Source organism: Aspergillus aculeatus (genome assembly GCF_001890905.1).
Source record: "Aspergillus aculeatus ATCC 16872 unplaced genomic scaffold ASPACscaffold_6, whole genome shotgun sequence".
Lineage (NCBI taxonomy): Eukaryota > Fungi > Ascomycota > Eurotiomycetes > Eurotiales > Aspergillaceae > Aspergillus > Aspergillus aculeatus.
This window is the reverse complement of record NW_017962981.1, coordinates 1,750,283-1,766,339: the sequence shown is the minus strand read 5'-3', so window position 1 is coordinate 1,766,339 and position 16,057 is coordinate 1,750,283. Positions and strand designations below refer to the sequence as shown.

General features: G+C 50.9%; 4 protein-coding genes and 1 non-coding gene across 5 annotated transcripts; 2 read left to right on the top strand and 3 right to left on the bottom strand.

Annotated features, from left to right (window-relative positions):
- The first annotated feature begins 36 nt into the window (after positions 1–36).
- ASPACDRAFT_117958 (polyubiquitin-binding protein UFD1) lies at positions 37–1,793 on the top strand. The gene is made up of 3 exons (XM_020196114.1): positions 37–230; positions 291–608; positions 664–1,793. Exons 1-3 carry the CDS (start codon positions 228–230, stop codon positions 1,447–1,449), a joined length of 1,107 nt encoding a protein of 368 aa, XP_020057469.1. The 5' UTR covers positions 37–227; the 3' UTR covers positions 1,450–1,793.
- Positions 1,794–1,905: 112 nt separating this feature from the next.
- ASPACDRAFT_117956 (uncharacterized protein) lies at positions 1,906–3,107 on the top strand. The gene has a single exon (XM_020196113.1). The coding sequence runs from the start codon at positions 2,128–2,130 to the stop codon at positions 3,049–3,051; it is 924 nt and encodes a 307-aa protein (XP_020057468.1). The 5' UTR covers positions 1,906–2,127; the 3' UTR covers positions 3,052–3,107.
- A 256-nt stretch (positions 3,108–3,363) lies between these two features.
- ASPACDRAFT_42629 (DNA-directed RNA polymerase III core subunit RET1) lies at positions 3,364–7,168 on the bottom strand (the record flags this gene model as incomplete). Its single annotated transcript, XM_020201126.1, has 3 exons — positions 3,364–6,175; positions 6,238–7,031; positions 7,106–7,168. The coding sequence occupies 3 exons, from the start codon at positions 7,166–7,168 to the stop codon at positions 3,364–3,366; spliced, it is 3,669 nt and encodes a 1,222-aa protein (XP_020057467.1).
- Positions 7,169–7,355: 187 nt separating this feature from the next.
- Positions 7,356–9,300, bottom strand: ASPACDRAFT_117954 (putative MFS sugar transporter). Its single transcript, XM_020196112.1, has 4 exons — positions 9,116–9,300; positions 8,756–9,058; positions 8,197–8,701; positions 7,356–8,138 (listed from the first exon to the last, which is right to left on the bottom strand). Exons 1-4 carry the CDS (start codon positions 9,187–9,189, stop codon positions 7,539–7,541), a joined length of 1,482 nt encoding a protein of 493 aa, XP_020057466.1. The 5' UTR covers positions 9,190–9,300; the 3' UTR covers positions 7,356–7,538.
- Positions 9,301–9,945: 645 nt separating this feature from the next.
- Positions 9,946–10,034, bottom strand: ASPACDRAFT_t133. The gene has a single exon. It is a non-coding gene; the product is annotated as a tRNA-Val (tRNA).
- Positions 10,035–16,057: the final 6,023 nt, after the last annotated feature.

Here is a 16,057-nt window from a genome sequence, read left to right as displayed (position 1 = left end):
ACCGCAGGCGATCCGATTGATCGGCCGAACGTACCTGAACTCCCGTCACTCTCTACAACTGCTCGAGCTCTGTTTGCTACACCTCAGTACTTCTTGACATCTCTTCCCTGACTCGTCACTCGTCACCTTCGGCCATACCATACATCACAAGGCGCTACTGAGTCTTGGGAACAAGACTCATATCTCTTCCAGCTTCTAATCATCTCCTTGGCTAGCTCCCGTTGGTCATGGTGGGTTCCCCGCTTTCACGCCGTCAAGTCACTCAGATATCCCATACTAAACGGAAGCAGTTTCAGTCCGGTTACTGGGAGGACGATCCGATGGAGGGGGTGCTTGGCTCCAGTATGCTTCGTCGTGGAGGAGCAGCCCGTCGTTTCGATGAATATTACCGATGCTACCCTGTTGCGATGATGCCCGGTCCAGAGAGAGAAAATGTCAACCACGGCGGCAAGGTCATCATGCCGCCTAGCGCTTTGGACAAGCTGACGCGTCTGCATATCACATACCCCATGTTGTTTGAGCTTCACAATGGTGCCAGGGAAAGAATGACCCATGCGGGTGTCTTGGAATTCATTGCGGAGGAGGGGAAGATATACCTGCCATTCTGGGTAGGTCCCCGCCACAACCTATATATGGTCACGGAGCTGATAATTGGTGCTATAGTTGATGCAAACACTTGTTCTGGAGCCTGGAGATCTAGTTCAGATCAAATCCACCGACCTATCACCGGGCCAGTTCATCAAGCTACAGGCTCAGTCAACCAGTTTCCTCGACATCAGTGACCCCAAGGCCGTGTTGGAGAATGCCTTCCGAAACTTCTCTTGCCTGACCAAGGGTGACGTCTTCACATTCGCCTATAACGACCAGGTCTACGAGATGGCTGTCTTAGAAGTCAAGCCTTCTGGCCAGAGCAACGCTATTTCAGTTCTCGAGACCGACCTTGAAGTCGACTTTGCGCCTCCGGTGGGCTACGAGGAGCCGCAACGTCCCAGTGGAACCAGTACGCCTCGCAGCGGAGTGAGCGGCAAGTTGCCGTCCGGTGGCTTGCTACATCCCCATGGCACCATGGCACAGTCAATCAATTATGCTGCCATCGCACCCGAGTCAACCGACGCCGCTGCCGGAGCAAGGGCTGTGTCGTCAAACTTCCTTGTCGGTGGACAGCGTTTGAACGCTAAGAAAGGTAGTAAAACCCCCACACCCAAACCATCCACTCCCACACCTGGTGCTACCAACCCTCAGCATCCTCCTCCGGTCAGGAGAACCAACGGGCCGCAGCCTCTTCGACTGCCCCCGAATCAGCTTTTCTTTGGATACACAATCAAGCCTGTGAAGAAGCGCGATGAGACTGGGCAGGTTGTTGAAGGAGACAAGCCCCGATTCCAAGGATCCGGGCAAACTTTGAGAGGAAAGAAGAAGGACGCCAGTGGCTTTGCTACGCCTACATAGTCGAGAACAGCGAGCAATTCGAAACGCTGCAACGCAGGTCCGGCAATGTCTTCCGGGCGCATTGAGACACAAGCCCTTGTACAAGCCCTAGGTTCGGTACTTTCCTGGGATTGAATGACAAACTCATGAGTGATAGACTGAGACACGGGACAAAAGCAGGACGATATTAAAGCATAGCGAGGACTGGCGTTTGATAGGTTTAGCTTTAGTACCAATTCTGATCGGGAGGTTTTTCTCGTGTTATTCATTGTGCCCAGGTGCAAAGCATGCAGCCCTTACAATGATGTTCCCGGGGGGTCATGCTGACCAGTGAGTAATCATAAAATCCGCATTGCCGCCATGTCAAAGACTCTCCACTCTTGAGGTGGTGCTCGAGTCTAGTGCTTAGGAGCTGAAAACCAACGAGGCATAAATACTACCTTAAGTGACGGTAAGCCGGGGGGCTGATCGTATAATCTAGGATTCCAGAGTCTGGCTAGCGCAACTCCGTATTCTTCCAATTATACCAAAGAAACCTCCCGAGTGTTGTTCTTTTTCTCCCCGAGTTTTCGCCTCGGTTCTTCTACACAATCTACCGAGTACTCCGTTCTACACAAAAACAATCGAACCTCCCTCCCTCCTCTCTTACCCTCCAAACCTCGCGATTCAATTCCAGAAAGACACCACTACAGCAAAACAATGACCACCACCACCACCGCATCCACCCCTCCCCCCAACCCCCTCAAAGCCTTCACTCAACTCTCCCCCTCCGTCTACATTCACCGTCCAGCCAATGCTCCCCAACACTCAGAGCAGATCATAATCCTCGCCTTCTGGATGAACGCCCACCCGCGCACCCTCTCCAAATACCTAACCACCTACCTCGACCTCTACCCCAGCGCCACGATCATGTACACGCTCTCCACCTCTCTGGATTTTTTGATTAATTTCACCGCCCGCACGCAGCACGCGCGCCTGCAACCCGCCGTCGCCGCTCTCCGGGCCGCCGCCGCCGCCGCCGACACAACAACCAGCCGGGACGACCCAAGCCCCGGGCCGGGCTCCTCCCACCCCCGCGTCTACATCCACATGTTCTCCAACGGCGGCACCTTCGCCGTCGCCAACCTGCTCGAGGCCTACCGAGCTGCCACGGGCCGCCCGCTGGCCGTCGAGGCCATGCTCTACGACAGCGCGCCGGGCACCTCGACCTTCCGCGGCGGCATGCGCGCGCTGGCCGTCGGGTTGCCGGCGAACCCGGTGCTGCGGTTGCTGGGGATGCTGGTGCTTGCGGGGATTATGGGGTGGTCGATGCTGTTGACAACCGTCATGCCGCGTGCGGATGGGGTGATGGTTGGGCGGCGGGGGACGGTGGATGCGGGGTTGGTGGTGCGGGGGGGTTCCCGCACAGAGGGGGCGGAGGCTGCGCCGAGGAGATGTTATTTGTACTCCGAGGGGGATCGGGTGGTCGATGCAAGGGATGTGGAGAGTCATGCTGAGGAGGTTGCGAGGCGGGGGTGGGAGGTCGAGAGGGTCAGGTTTGACGGGTCGGCGCATGTGTCGCATGTGAGGACCGATCCGGAACGGTACTGGGGTGTCGTGAGGAGGTATTTTGGCGGGGTTTAGACTGACAGTACCTTTCGAAAGCGTGGGAGTGAAATACCGGTATATATATGTGTTTGTATGATACTCCTTTTAGTCAAAACTGTTCTGTTCAAATTCGACCGCATCGCCGAGCGCTATGCATGCAAACGTTATGTACAAACGAACCCCCTTTCCCAAGCAGGAGCCTCCCAATGATGCTCTAAACGCCTCCTTTTTTGTCTCTCAAATGACCTGAACTTTTTCCCTTCCGTTTGGTTTCCTTTTTATATCTCGCCAAAATGGAAGACTGACAGAAGTGCTTTTGATGTTGACGATGTATTGAACCGTCTTCGTCTACCGACCCTTCATCTCGGGAAACTCATCTTCCAACTTCAATCGCGCGGTGACATTCATACTCATCAGCTCCTGGATGAGAAGCTTCGCGGCGTACGGAATTACCATCTTCACCACACTCCGAGAGGACTTGCACCGTTGACACCAGTTCAGATAACCCATGAAACCACACTGCTCGCACACATCGATCTCGTGTCGATCGGACGAGATCATCAGTCGCTCCAGCAGCAGCTGACTGGTACCGTACGCAATCAGACAATCACGCTCCATCTCACCTAGACGGAGACCACCGTCACGGGAACGACCCTCCGTGGGCTGGCGGGTGAGAATGGCGCGCGGTCCGCGAGCACGCGAGTGCATCTTGTCCTGCACCATGTGCTTGAGTTTCTGGTAGTAGATGGGACCGGTGAAGACATAGAATGGCAGAGCCTCGCCGGTGATACCGGAGGTAAGATAGTCTTTACCACCATAGCTGAAGCCGTGGTCGATCAGGATCTGAGACGCCTCTTGCACCGGAGTGCCGCCGAAGCAAGTGCCGTAGCCATGGTGACCGGCCAAGACACCGGCTTTGCCTGCAACAAGCTCCAACATCTTTCCGACTGTCATGCGAGAGGGGAAACCGTGAGGGTTCATGATGATATCCGGGTTAATTCCTTGGTCGGTAAAGGGCATGTCGGCTTGGTCGGCGATAATACCCACGACACCCTTCTGTCCGTGACGGGAGGAGAACTTGTCACCGACTTCGGGACGACGTGTTTGTCGAGTTAAGACCTTGACCAGCTGGTTCTCGTTTTCGGTCACAGAGATCATGACCTTGTCGATGTAAGCAGGATCGGGGAGCTTGTAGGTCATGGGAGTTGGCATATAAGAAACGGGCCGGCCAGGGTCAGAGCTGGCGAACCCAGAGGACATCGACTGGTCGGGTGTGGACTTGTTGATGTAGACTTCACCGGCGTTGACCTGCTCACCCACAGCAGCCAGACCATCGCTCTCGAGCAGGGCATGTTTCCTGATCGGCGCATCGTTCTCGTACTGCGGTCCACTCAAGCGGTCCTTGGTGCCGTTCGAGTAACTCTTCAAGTTGGTGACGTATTTTTTGAACACCTGACATCTTCCGAATCCACGATCCACAGATCCCTTGTTCAACACGAGGGCATCCTCAATATCGTATCCTGAGTAACTCATGACCGCAACAGTTGCATTCTGTCCAGCGGGTAGTTGGTCGTACTTGACCAGCTCGATCGTGCGGGACTTGACCATCGGCTTCTGCGGGTAGACCATGAGATATAAGATAGAATCAATCCGCAAGAATTGATTCGAAGCAATCGCACCGATTGCTTGTTTACCCATAGCACACTGATAAGTGTTACGGGGCGACTGGTTGTGGTGGGGATACGGGATCAGACCGGCGACAGCTCCAAGAACAGTAAACGGCTCAATCTCCAGGTGAGTCGTTGTTTCAGTGATATCTTTCTCGTAGATAGCAATTAATGAATCGTTCTCCTCGTTCACATCAAGGTATTCCACCAATCCCTGAGCAAGGAAGTCATCGAAAGCCATGGTACCATCCCGCAGCTTCTCAAGATGATGGGCCTTCACGCGAGATTTGCCGTTATCAACAATAACAAGCGGTCTGCAGATTCTTCCGTCATCAGTGGCTACGTGAACAGCCCGCTGGTGGTGGTTGATGTAAATGCTGACGAACTCGGAGATTCGACCCATCCGACGGAGTCTTCGAAAAGCATTGAGGAAGAATTTCGGTCGTCGAGTTAGCGCCATAGGAGTACCATTGATCGAGATAGTGTAGCAGCCCGGGCCATAAAGTTCCTTTCCACCGACTGTGGAAATGTCTTCAGCACCGAGCATGAAGATCAAGTTCCGGATAGGGCCCTCCTCGTCATTCGTTGTAATGTGGGTCATGAGTGCCAAGTTCTTCACGAGACCACAAGCTTCACCTTCCGGAGTATCGGCTGGACAGAGCATACCGAAGTTGGATGGTTGCAGTGCTCTGGGACCACTGACCTTTCTGGTCTTTTCGAACTGACTGCTGATACGCGTCATCATACCCAGAGCGGCAAGGTAACTCAACCGACTTAGCACGTGTGTCACACCTGCACGCTCCATGCGGAAACGTTTCAAACTCCAGTTTCCGGTGGAAATAGCGCGGTTCATTCCTTGAGTAATGTGGTTGCTGTGCATCGTAATCACGCTATAGGCATCAAAGGCCTCAGCACGATTCCGCTTGTTCAGCACTTTGTCGATGTTCATTTTGATATCGAAACAGAACTTCTTGAACAGGTCCTCGAAAAGCAGAGCCAACAGCTGGCCAGCCAGTTCCAATCGCTTGTTTCCGAGATAGTCGCGATCGTCTACCAGAGTAGCATCATTCTTGGCCATGAGAACACGACGAGCCATGTGGGCGACATAGATAGCCTTAGGTCGGAAATCCATGTTCTTGACTTCGATATGAGAGATGATAACGGAAGCGATGGCTTCCACAGCCTCTTGCACATGAGTTCGGCGATATGTGGATTGCTTGCGGTTGATTTTGATCCGTGCGCCAATCCAGTCGAGTGCCTGTTGCTGGGTATAGATACCAAGCTTGATCGCCTCTTCGAAATTGATCGCAAAATCTTCCTGGTAGACCTTATCGACACCGGCGACGAGCAAGAGCATCTCTTTGTCGGTGTGGATACCCATGGCCTTGAGCAGGATCACAATGGGGATGTCCTCGCTGAGAACGTTGTGTTTCACGTAGAGTTTGTCTTTCTTCAACACGATATAACTTTTGGATTTACGTTCGTTGGAAGAACTGCACAAAGAGATTAGTACCAGTGCCCACCAATGGAATGGGAAAAAGCGGCGGAGTGTTACCTAGTGACCGAGGCCTGGACGATCTCTTTCTTGGGATCCGTCTCGACGATGATTCTGTTCTTGCTCAACTGCTCCTGAACGAGGATGACCTTCTCTGTACCGTTGACGATAAAATAACCACCAGGGTCAAGAGGGCACTCATTCAAGACGGACATCTCCGCTGGGGTCTTGTTCGCCAACGCGCACTTCGAACTCCGAAGCATGACCGGCATTCTTCCAATGGCCACACCTTTCCTCATAACCCTTTGGCGTCCACGAACATACTCAAAGTCGACTTGAATGGGCGCCGCGTAGGTTGTGTCACGAAGACGACATTCGTGCGGGGCCACAGTGGACTCTGAGAAATCGGCCCGGACATCTTGCGGCTCGTCTGCACGTCGAGGGAATCCCAGGTAAATGTTGGTGAACTTTATGTAGAAGTTGTGGTCGACATCGCTGCGGATTGTGGAGCTGGATTCGACGATCTTCTTCAACTGGACTTCGACCAGGTAGTTGTATGAGTCAATGTGCTGCTTCACCAAACCTTTGACCTTGAGGAATGCCGGCAGCAGGTTCCATTTATCCTTGGCGGTGTTGATCGGATCCGTTAGGCCCTTGTTGTAGTAGAACGGCTCGAGAAGAGCATCGAAGGGATCTCGGTGGCGGTACGAAGTGTGAGAATGCTCCTCATCGGAAGCTTGCGGCTGTTCCTCGACGACGGGAGTTGGCTCTTCTGAAGGCGGAGCAGGCTTGGACTGAGAGGCGCGTCTGCGTTTGGAAGCATCGGTGGTTCCTAGCCTGGAAGAGGCAGCGGCCTAAGACGTCGCATGAGGTTAATGAGGGCGGCGAGAGACGGCGCGGAAATCTTTCTTTTTTAACTCCAACTTACCTCTCCAGATTGCGTGGACCGCAAGTTGGCCGCAGAAATCGGCGCTCTCCTACGAGGAGGCATTGCTGATCAAAACTTGCGGGTCTTGCTGCAGGTCGATCAAGGGTGGTGAAGAGCGGGCGTCACGGCATTCTAGATTGACGGCACAATTTCTTCTTTATCAGCGAGGGGATTATCCGAACTATTTTCCATTCGGCACGAGGGGCAGGTTACATAATCGGAAGCTATCCTCATATGGTTAGACCATAGTCCGGCTTACAAATTCTCGTGCTAACCCCAAATCAGAATGTCATTCGGCCCCGCCCGCTGTTTTACCTTATCTCCGGCTAACGCTAACGCTTTGACCCACCCCTTGAATCTTGCGGTTGTCATCAGTTGCGATTTGTGCACAGATCGAATTATTCCGGGCGACCATCGCTGATCAGGGCATAGATCAGGTGGTCCGGCGAAGAACATTCAGGAGGGACTGCGAGCCCACAGCCTTCGACTTGAATGCTTCTTCGATCTCGTCCAGCGATCTGCCTTTGGTTTCTGGCATCATGACTGCGCATACAAAGGTCGTGACAAGTGTGCATCCCGCGAATAGGAAATATGCACCAAAGCTGCTTCTCGAAAGTAGAATTGGTGTAGCAAGTGCTACTAGGAAGTTAGCCGCCCAGTTGCTCCCGTGAGCTAAGCTAGTTGCTGAGGCACGAGTCCTTTGTGGCTGTATCTCTGCTGCATAGATCTTGATGCCGACAGCCCAGCTCAAAGAGTATATCACGGCAAATATGTAGATGCTGACAATGACTACCCATCGGCCCGCTCCACTTGAGCTGTCGACTACCCTGCTTGCATATAGAGCTCCTATCAGAAGCATCGTGATGCTGAGGCCGATGCCACCATAAATGGTACTGTGTCGACGACCCCATTTGTCGGCCCATATGAGTGCAGGGATAGTGACAGCGAAGATAACAATTGCAGAGACGCCGGAAGCAAAGAAGCTTGCTGACGAGGATGCAAGTCCTGCTTGCTCGAATAGAAGAGGAGCATACTGGGTAAGACAAGAGATAAGTGCCGTGATCACCAGAGGTCGGCGAGGAGAACCTTACATAAAGAACACCGTCAATCCCACTGAGCTGTTGCATTCCCATGAGGAAGACAGCCAGAATAATGCGAGTCCGAACGTCTTTAGAGAAAAGATCGAAAATCTTGTCCTTGGCTGACTTTGCTTGAGCCTGGGGAACTGATGAAGCACGTTCTCTGCTGGAGGTGCTTGCAACTTCAGCGACAAGAACTCTGTCCTGCTCAATTTCAGCCTTCTCGCGTTCCGCCTGGCTTACCCCAAGGTAGTCCCAAGCCGCAGTAGCCTCGGTTCGGCGACCGTGAATAGTCAACCATCGGGGCGAGGGGACCAGCCAGAGCCAAGAAGCTGCCGAGAAAGCCACTGCCAAACAAGCAAGAATCAAGAAGGGAGTACGCCACGAGAATGACGATTCCAGGCGAGCCGTTCCATAACATGTGAAGAACCCCACTACCAAACCCAGTGTGATGAGCAACTGAGGGCCGGTGGTTAAAGCACCTCTGACGTCGGGCGGTGAAATCTCGCAGATATACCTGTGTAGCGTCAGACAGACTGATTTCTGTGGAGGGGAGGGAGGTCAGACATACACTACCAAAGTTCCAAGGTACAAGCCCTCTCCTATGCCCTCGATGCATCGTCCTGTTACGAACATGCCAATGTGAACAGCTGCTGCCTCAAGGCCTGCTCCAATTCCAAATACCAAGGCACCAATACTGATGCCTTTTGGCCTACCCAGTTTGTCTGCCAAGTAACCTGCAAAGAATGAAGATATTGCGGCAGGAATAAGGATGGACGACACGATCAGCCCGTGAATCACTGCAGCCTGGCTTCCGAACCGTGAGGTGAAACTCTCCATGACGGTTATGGGGCCAATGATCCCTGTATCCATTCTAGTATCTAGACATCAGTATTAAGATTGATAACTGGGGTCAGATGCAAATAAGTACCCAAAGAGGAGTCCTCCGCAGGAGCACAATATACTAGCAGTGACATATCGCGGAGGTTTCTGGAGGATTTTCATGGTTACAGGATTGACCAGGCTGCGGGAGAGCAGGGTGGAATCACAAAATGAGCCACAGGACTAACAATCGGTTGTGAGACCGATGCTTTTCATATACCATGAGCGAAAGAGGGGCAGTTACAGGGAAACAATGAAAGAGGGGAAAGGGACCATAGCTCTGGAAATACCCGGATCCACTGACGGCAATTGATACGACCCTCCCTCACCATCGAACTACCAGTAGTCTCTGCACTTCTGCAGTGACCAGTCTGGACAAAGATGCTTCGTGATTTTCTTTATGTCAGCACTGCATGCTACCAGGGAACGAAGGCCATTGAGAATACGCTGTTAAGTAAACTCATATCGACCCAGGTACTATGCTTGCATTAGTGAGGCATATATAAATGCTAGTGTGAATGGGCACAAAAATCGGACAGTCTTACCATGATGGCTTGCCATAGACACTTTCTCTTATACAGATAGATGCACCACTCTATCTCTTCAACCAGAAAAATAGTTAAATGCTACAATCGCCTGTACAGAGGGGATGCGCGTCTCAACATTTGTAAACATAACTTGTAGTTTGCGAGGAGAGAGTGGTTTCAATAAACCAAGGAGGACGCAAATCACATATCATTCATGAGCAAGTGTGTTTCAGAAGACATTTTGTGCTTAGAAAAGTCACAACAGACCACTCAAGAGATCAATGACACAGTCTTTGGTGTTGAGAGATATGTAGGCCTCCGGGCGAGAGCAAAAACAAATTGCAGAAGTATATGACCGACGCAGGGATCGAACCTGCGATCTCTCGTGTAATCAATGTGGAGATTGTAAGACGAGCGCCGTAACCACTAGGCCAGTCGGTCAATATAAGCTCACTATTACGCATACGCAACTATATTCCAGATGTGTTTTGGAGAGAATCATAGTCTTCGTCGGTAACCAGAATGGCTAATATCAAAGGGATTACTTTTCGGTGATGAGCTAGTGTCTGGCAGTTTTTATTATGAGCATCAAATCCTTTGAAAAAGCGAAAGTCGAAGGTGAGATCCATGTTGTGGCTGGGAACCGGGCCGTTGTCAGGTGAACAACCTCAGCCCTTTCATGCATGGAATTTATCAGTTGGGTTGAGCCGAGTCCTCGTCGAACAGAATTTTCTAAGTGACTGGTTGGACTGGTCCGTGCATTGAGGGCCTCGCGTCTATGATCAACGCGGTTGCTCCCGCAGCCAAATTGATCTCCAGTCTGTCAGCCTCCAAACCAAGCCACCTCATCCTCACACGGAGTGACACATGACAGAGCCGCTGGCGCAACAGTCTCCCGAGTGCCTCTTTGGATGAACAGTCGCCATGTCTGAGGGGCGAGCAAAGCTTGATGTCCTATGCATAAAGGATAGCTCCTGACAGTCCACGCTCTCACTCATGGGGTTTGTGAAAATGAGCATATTTACACTCAGCTCTCATTAATGCGATGCGCTGCGTGTGCTAGTACTATCTGACGGCAGACACTCTTGTCAGCTGGCTATCAGGTACCGACTAGTGTGAGTAGAGCATCAGATGAGCGGCAATAGATCGCACAACTTGTACAGCCAGGCAATTCGACCCAATCTGGCTGGGGCTATGAGAGACGCAGAAAGGAGAAAAGCCCTGCTTTCTCTCCTTCATTATTTTTTCTACTGCGTATTTGCTCAGGCCAGACCTAAGTCATGTCTTCGATTTCATTGACCGCGCCGAGCTATGCTAGCTAGAAGTCAAGCAGTGTCATGGATTTTCCTCTACTCAGGGCTACATAGAGGGTAGTTCTGTACATATACAGCACAGTGCACGAAGTGAGCATGCCACTTTAGGGCTTACATGTGCATCCATGCATGCAGCTATTATGACCCCGGGAGCTTTCCCTCCCAAAGGCTAGGAAAGAGAAGGACTTTGCTTATAATCGACCTCGTCCCGGGACCACACAATATTTGATTTTGGGTCGATCGCGTATTATTCTGCCCCTGCTTTCTCCTCTTTCTCGTGACCTGCGGGATCTGGCTTTGTGCACCGGTTCCAGCGTTATTAACATAGGCTCCGTCTTGTGGAAAGGCCCTATGCATGAGGCTCAAGCATGAGAATTTGCATCTAGTCTTTCTGCCCAACTTGTGTTGATCGTCCTCAGTGTGGTCGATTCGATCTGTATCGCTCGACTTCATCCGCCTATATCTGACTTCGCCAGACGATCTCTGGATCTGCTCATCACCAGTGTCGGCCAATCTCTCATGCCACTCTCTCTGGACTACCCCTTCTGGGATACGCCTCCTCGAACTGATGTTTGGGGTGTGGCCCGAGTGACACGGTTTTATGATGCCCTACTCCTCCTCAAGGAGGGAAGAGACCATGCCCGCTCAAGTCTTAGGTTTTCTCTATGCCCTTTGTTCGGTGCGAGAAGGGGCGAGCGCTCTGTGGGATTGTATAGTCAATGATCGAAAGCTGAAAGATCATCGACTGGAGACAGATCCGGATCGAATGGGTTGACGGGATGTACAATAGATCACCACTCAAAGAGCTGTTTCGATTTGCGTGTTCTCCCTACGCAGCTCGGATTGATTCCCTCTTTGAGGTCTCCCAATTTTTCCACTTGCTAACAAGATTTTCTATCGCCTGCGTGACTAGACTACTGCTGACGTAGGGTTGGCCTGAAGAGACAGTGGCGAGATGCTGGCCCATCTCCTTGTGTTCGGCGGGATATTCCTCTTAACAAAAGGTGAGCCTCTCCGATCACGAGAATGCTTGGTACTGCACGTTACCAACCGAGTCACGATCAAAGACTTTAATTCTCTCTGTTGAGTATTTGTTATTTATCTGTCTTTTATGAAACCCCAGGATCTTGCGTGGCCAGCGCCTCGTCCAAGTCATTACTGAAAAGAACATTCATGCTTGTTGCGAACCAAACTTTTAGGCAGGCACATGAAAGTTTAATGCATTCCAAGTATTGAACCTTCTCTTTCGCATAGAGATTTGGGTATCAAGCTCCTAAGAGGTGGCCGTAGCACCTGCACCGGCACCTCAGGCAACCAAAAGACAAGCCTGTCGCTGAACATTGACCACAATGTCAAGCCCTATCACAATCTAGAATGCCTGGACACGATACGTCAGCTGACCACCCTCTGACTTCTGTACAGAAGATTTACCCTCCTGACAAGTCTATTGATCAGTTCAGAGTCATTATCACCAAAAAGCCGACCAGAATCCATTCCACGCTGTGGAGCAGAGTAGTTTTGCTTGGAAAGAGTGCAGGCATGGTTACCCAAGCTCGGCATGAGGGTATGCGAACAGTCTTCTAGAGAAAACCTGCTTTTCGAGCAACTGGACTCGTGCGAGACATCGGACAGTGAGCTACAAATAGTAGTGAGCCGAAAGATGAAATGATTTCGGCAGTTTATTGACATTTGGTGGGATTTGGTCAGGCATATCAATCGATACTGACCATGATCAAGCCCAAGCACCGTGCGCCTAATTGGTGTGGTTTCGTCGGCTGAACAAACTCGCAACTTGTTCAGGTTATACACTATAAACCACTGATATTCAATGCAATGGTATAATGGATAAAACAGCCGTAGTACCTACACAAGGACTTCAAATGTAATGCTGGTTCGGAATACTGGCAGAGGATTCTTCCTCTCACTGAGATTCGTCCTCAAGGTCGGCGGACAGTTCATCAATGATGGCCGCATTGGACATCACATATGCAGAAGACTCCGGTGAACCCAATTGGAACCACCTTCTACACTTCCAGCTACATAGTGTGCGGGGTTGGGCATGAGAGTGATCGGTTCGAGAGGATAGATATGTTGTGTCTCTGATCGCGAGCTAGGCTTGTCGGCGCCAAGTGTGGGTTAAGGCGAAGGCGCGGTTCGCGCACATTTGACATCAGACGCACCGCACAACATCAGAGCTAAAGTATGGAGTCGGTTAGAGGTATGCGCAAGAGAGCATATGAGTAATGAAGATTGCTGTGGCGGTGGGTGCTTTTCTGACCGCAATTTGGAGGGATGGAGGGAGGGAGAGGGGAAATGAAGGGTGCCTCGCCACCTGGCAGTTGACTCTCCCCTCCCTTTCGGAAATAATCAAGGTTGTTTGATAACGATCAGATCAGTTGCAGCTGGTGGAAAGCCCCTCGTGCACCGCGGAGAGACGGAAAATGCATTGCATGATACAGATCATATATTGAATCATTCTCCTTCATCACGTGTTATTTTGATCCCATCGACTCGTGGTTGACCACGCAAAGCCCAGCGCGTGTTCAAACAAGGTCGAAGACGATGAAAGGTGCCATACATAATCAACCAGATGCAGTCGATTTTCAGCCACTTATCACGCTAAATTACTGGATTAGTAGGACTTGACCAATCTGAAACAATCCACGGAGGATAATGTACTGAGATTACTATGAAACACACTACCTAAATCTCCCCGTGCGGCGGTAGATCGTCTGGGGCCGAAGTAGCCTGAGGAGCAGAGGATCAAACAATACGTGCTTTACTAATTGTAGTTCTCCAAATAAGTGTGAATTGGCATCATAGACATGCACCAGATCAAATTGGTTCTCATAGTTAGGTATTTTAGGTAGCCTCCGTCCCGCGCATCATTGTGACCATGGTACGATGCCTACCCAACAAGCGATAAGGGTAAGTACCTGATCATACCTAGTGGGATTGAATTTGACTCTCATCTCTTGGAATGATGTACAGATCGCCTAATCAAGTAGGCGAATTGGTTGGTAGCCGGGCGCAAGAACCGAGTCCTTACCTTGTAGTCTATCACGTTGGAAGAGAACTAACTCCTTTGGTGGCTACATACACAGTAACTTGGTGCTTTGCGAAGCAAATCGAAAAGTACAGTACAGTACAGTAAGTACCCCACATATCGTCCGAGCTGTGGAGGTGTCACAATTTGTCCCCTGAAGGTTCAAATCTCGAGTATGAAGGGTCTCAGAAGATGGGCGGATGACAGACAGCGGTCAAAACGTCAAGGTGAGGAGAAGAAGAGGGAGTGCCCCGTACTTACTACCTGGTACCTAGTAGGCTAAGACAATGTAAAACAATGGAGGCGATGGAAGGAAGCGGAGAAGTGGTACACCGCTTCTCCTCTGCTGCACCAATCACCCGCTGACAGCCACTCAGCCTGACATGATCCATGATGGCGAAATTACGACCCGGAAGAACAGCACTGCAATGAGACTAGAATCGAATCATCCATGAACAATTTGGCGCCCTCAACCTTCTATTTTTTTTGCTTATGTATGATACGCTTAGACTACACGCCACGCGCGTCTTCCCCCCTTTTCCCTCGAGTTGGGTCGTTGATTTGCTTGATCCGTGGGTAGAGGCTGACCGCACCGTTAATTGTTGCATTCATATTTGTGCAGATCCGGTGATGAACCCTGGTACGGACTCCTGGTTCAAAATTAGTACCTGGCCAGAACCCTAATGTTTCTTTGGAGAAGAGGGCAGGGTGACCTGGTGGAAGTATCATGGATGTCAACAAGACAAAGAAAGGGTGGCAATCCGGCCAAGATCACTGCCTGAGCCCGCGGTATCGTTCAGACGGCGAAGCCTCCAGAAGTCCAAAAGGCCTCTCTGACAGCTTGGGCTAACTAACCTTGATCACGATCGGTGATATTCATGACGCAGATCCCATGCGCTAATTTAGGTATGAGTATCCTCAGACGGGGTCTGAATCAGAGGATCATTCCGTCTTACTACATGCACAGTCATGGTCCTGGAGGACCGAAAAAAAAAGAATTTAGGCCTATGCTCGATACATTGGTGTTTCTCGAGACTACCATGACTTGCACCGCAGCCGCTATTAGCACTCGAAAATATCACTCGTCGTTCTTTGCAGCAGGATGTACTTGTTCGAGAGCCCGATCTCTCTCTCAGTGTCCAACGACTCCAACTAGACTAGGGTATCCGGTGGGATGCTTTGGCCCAGGTACAGTACGTGCGGTGGCCAGGGCGCAATCCGCCGTCACAGCTTTCGGTTTAGTCAACTGGCTTGTCTCCACTTGATGCGAAAACACTTGCAGAGAGCCACGCTCTCGAACCAGCACACCGAGCAGGGAACCCCCTTGCAACATCTCCAGCAGGGAGATCGGTATTAAGCCCCATCATCAACAGACTTTCCTTCATCATGGTTGTAATCTCCGACGACACCGGTTCGTTGCGCTGGTGGAAACGGAGAGCATTCTTCAAGGTCGACAAGCCCGTGGCTCGGAGGATTTCCTCGTTAATAATTTATTCAACGCGGTGAACATACTTATAATATTCAACCCTGCGAGAGGGAGATTACCAGGGGATGATGGATTATGGAGCGTGCTAGTTAGTTATAGATTACTAGTTCAATCTTGGGTAACTTTAGTGGCTATTGGCCACCCCATCCCAACGAAGTCGTGCAGTAGTATGTCTATTGACCCGGTTGGCTCCAATTACTGATCGCGAAGAAGCGATCCATTCATGATCCGTCCAAAAAGCATATGATCGACCGAAGGGTGGTCGGTGGAAAGCGACAGCTCACCAGCTGTCGGAGGGGCTAATAGATTGATTATCAACAATTGAAACAGGGATGGACCTATTGGTCTTCAAGGGATCATCTTCAAGATCGTATTGTGCCACCTGCTTGGCTTAGCAGGATTGCACTTGACAGCACTGCGCAAGTTAAGAAACAGGAAATAGATGAGGGCAAATGGTCAGGTAGTTATACTCTAGAAAGAGGGATGAGAGTTATGATGCAATCTAACGCTTGGGGGCGGGCGCCGATAAGAAGGTAGAAGCACCATCGACACCAACAATGAAGTAGATCTTGCTATAGCTCTGTGTAATAATAGGTATGTACAGTACAGTACTTCAGAC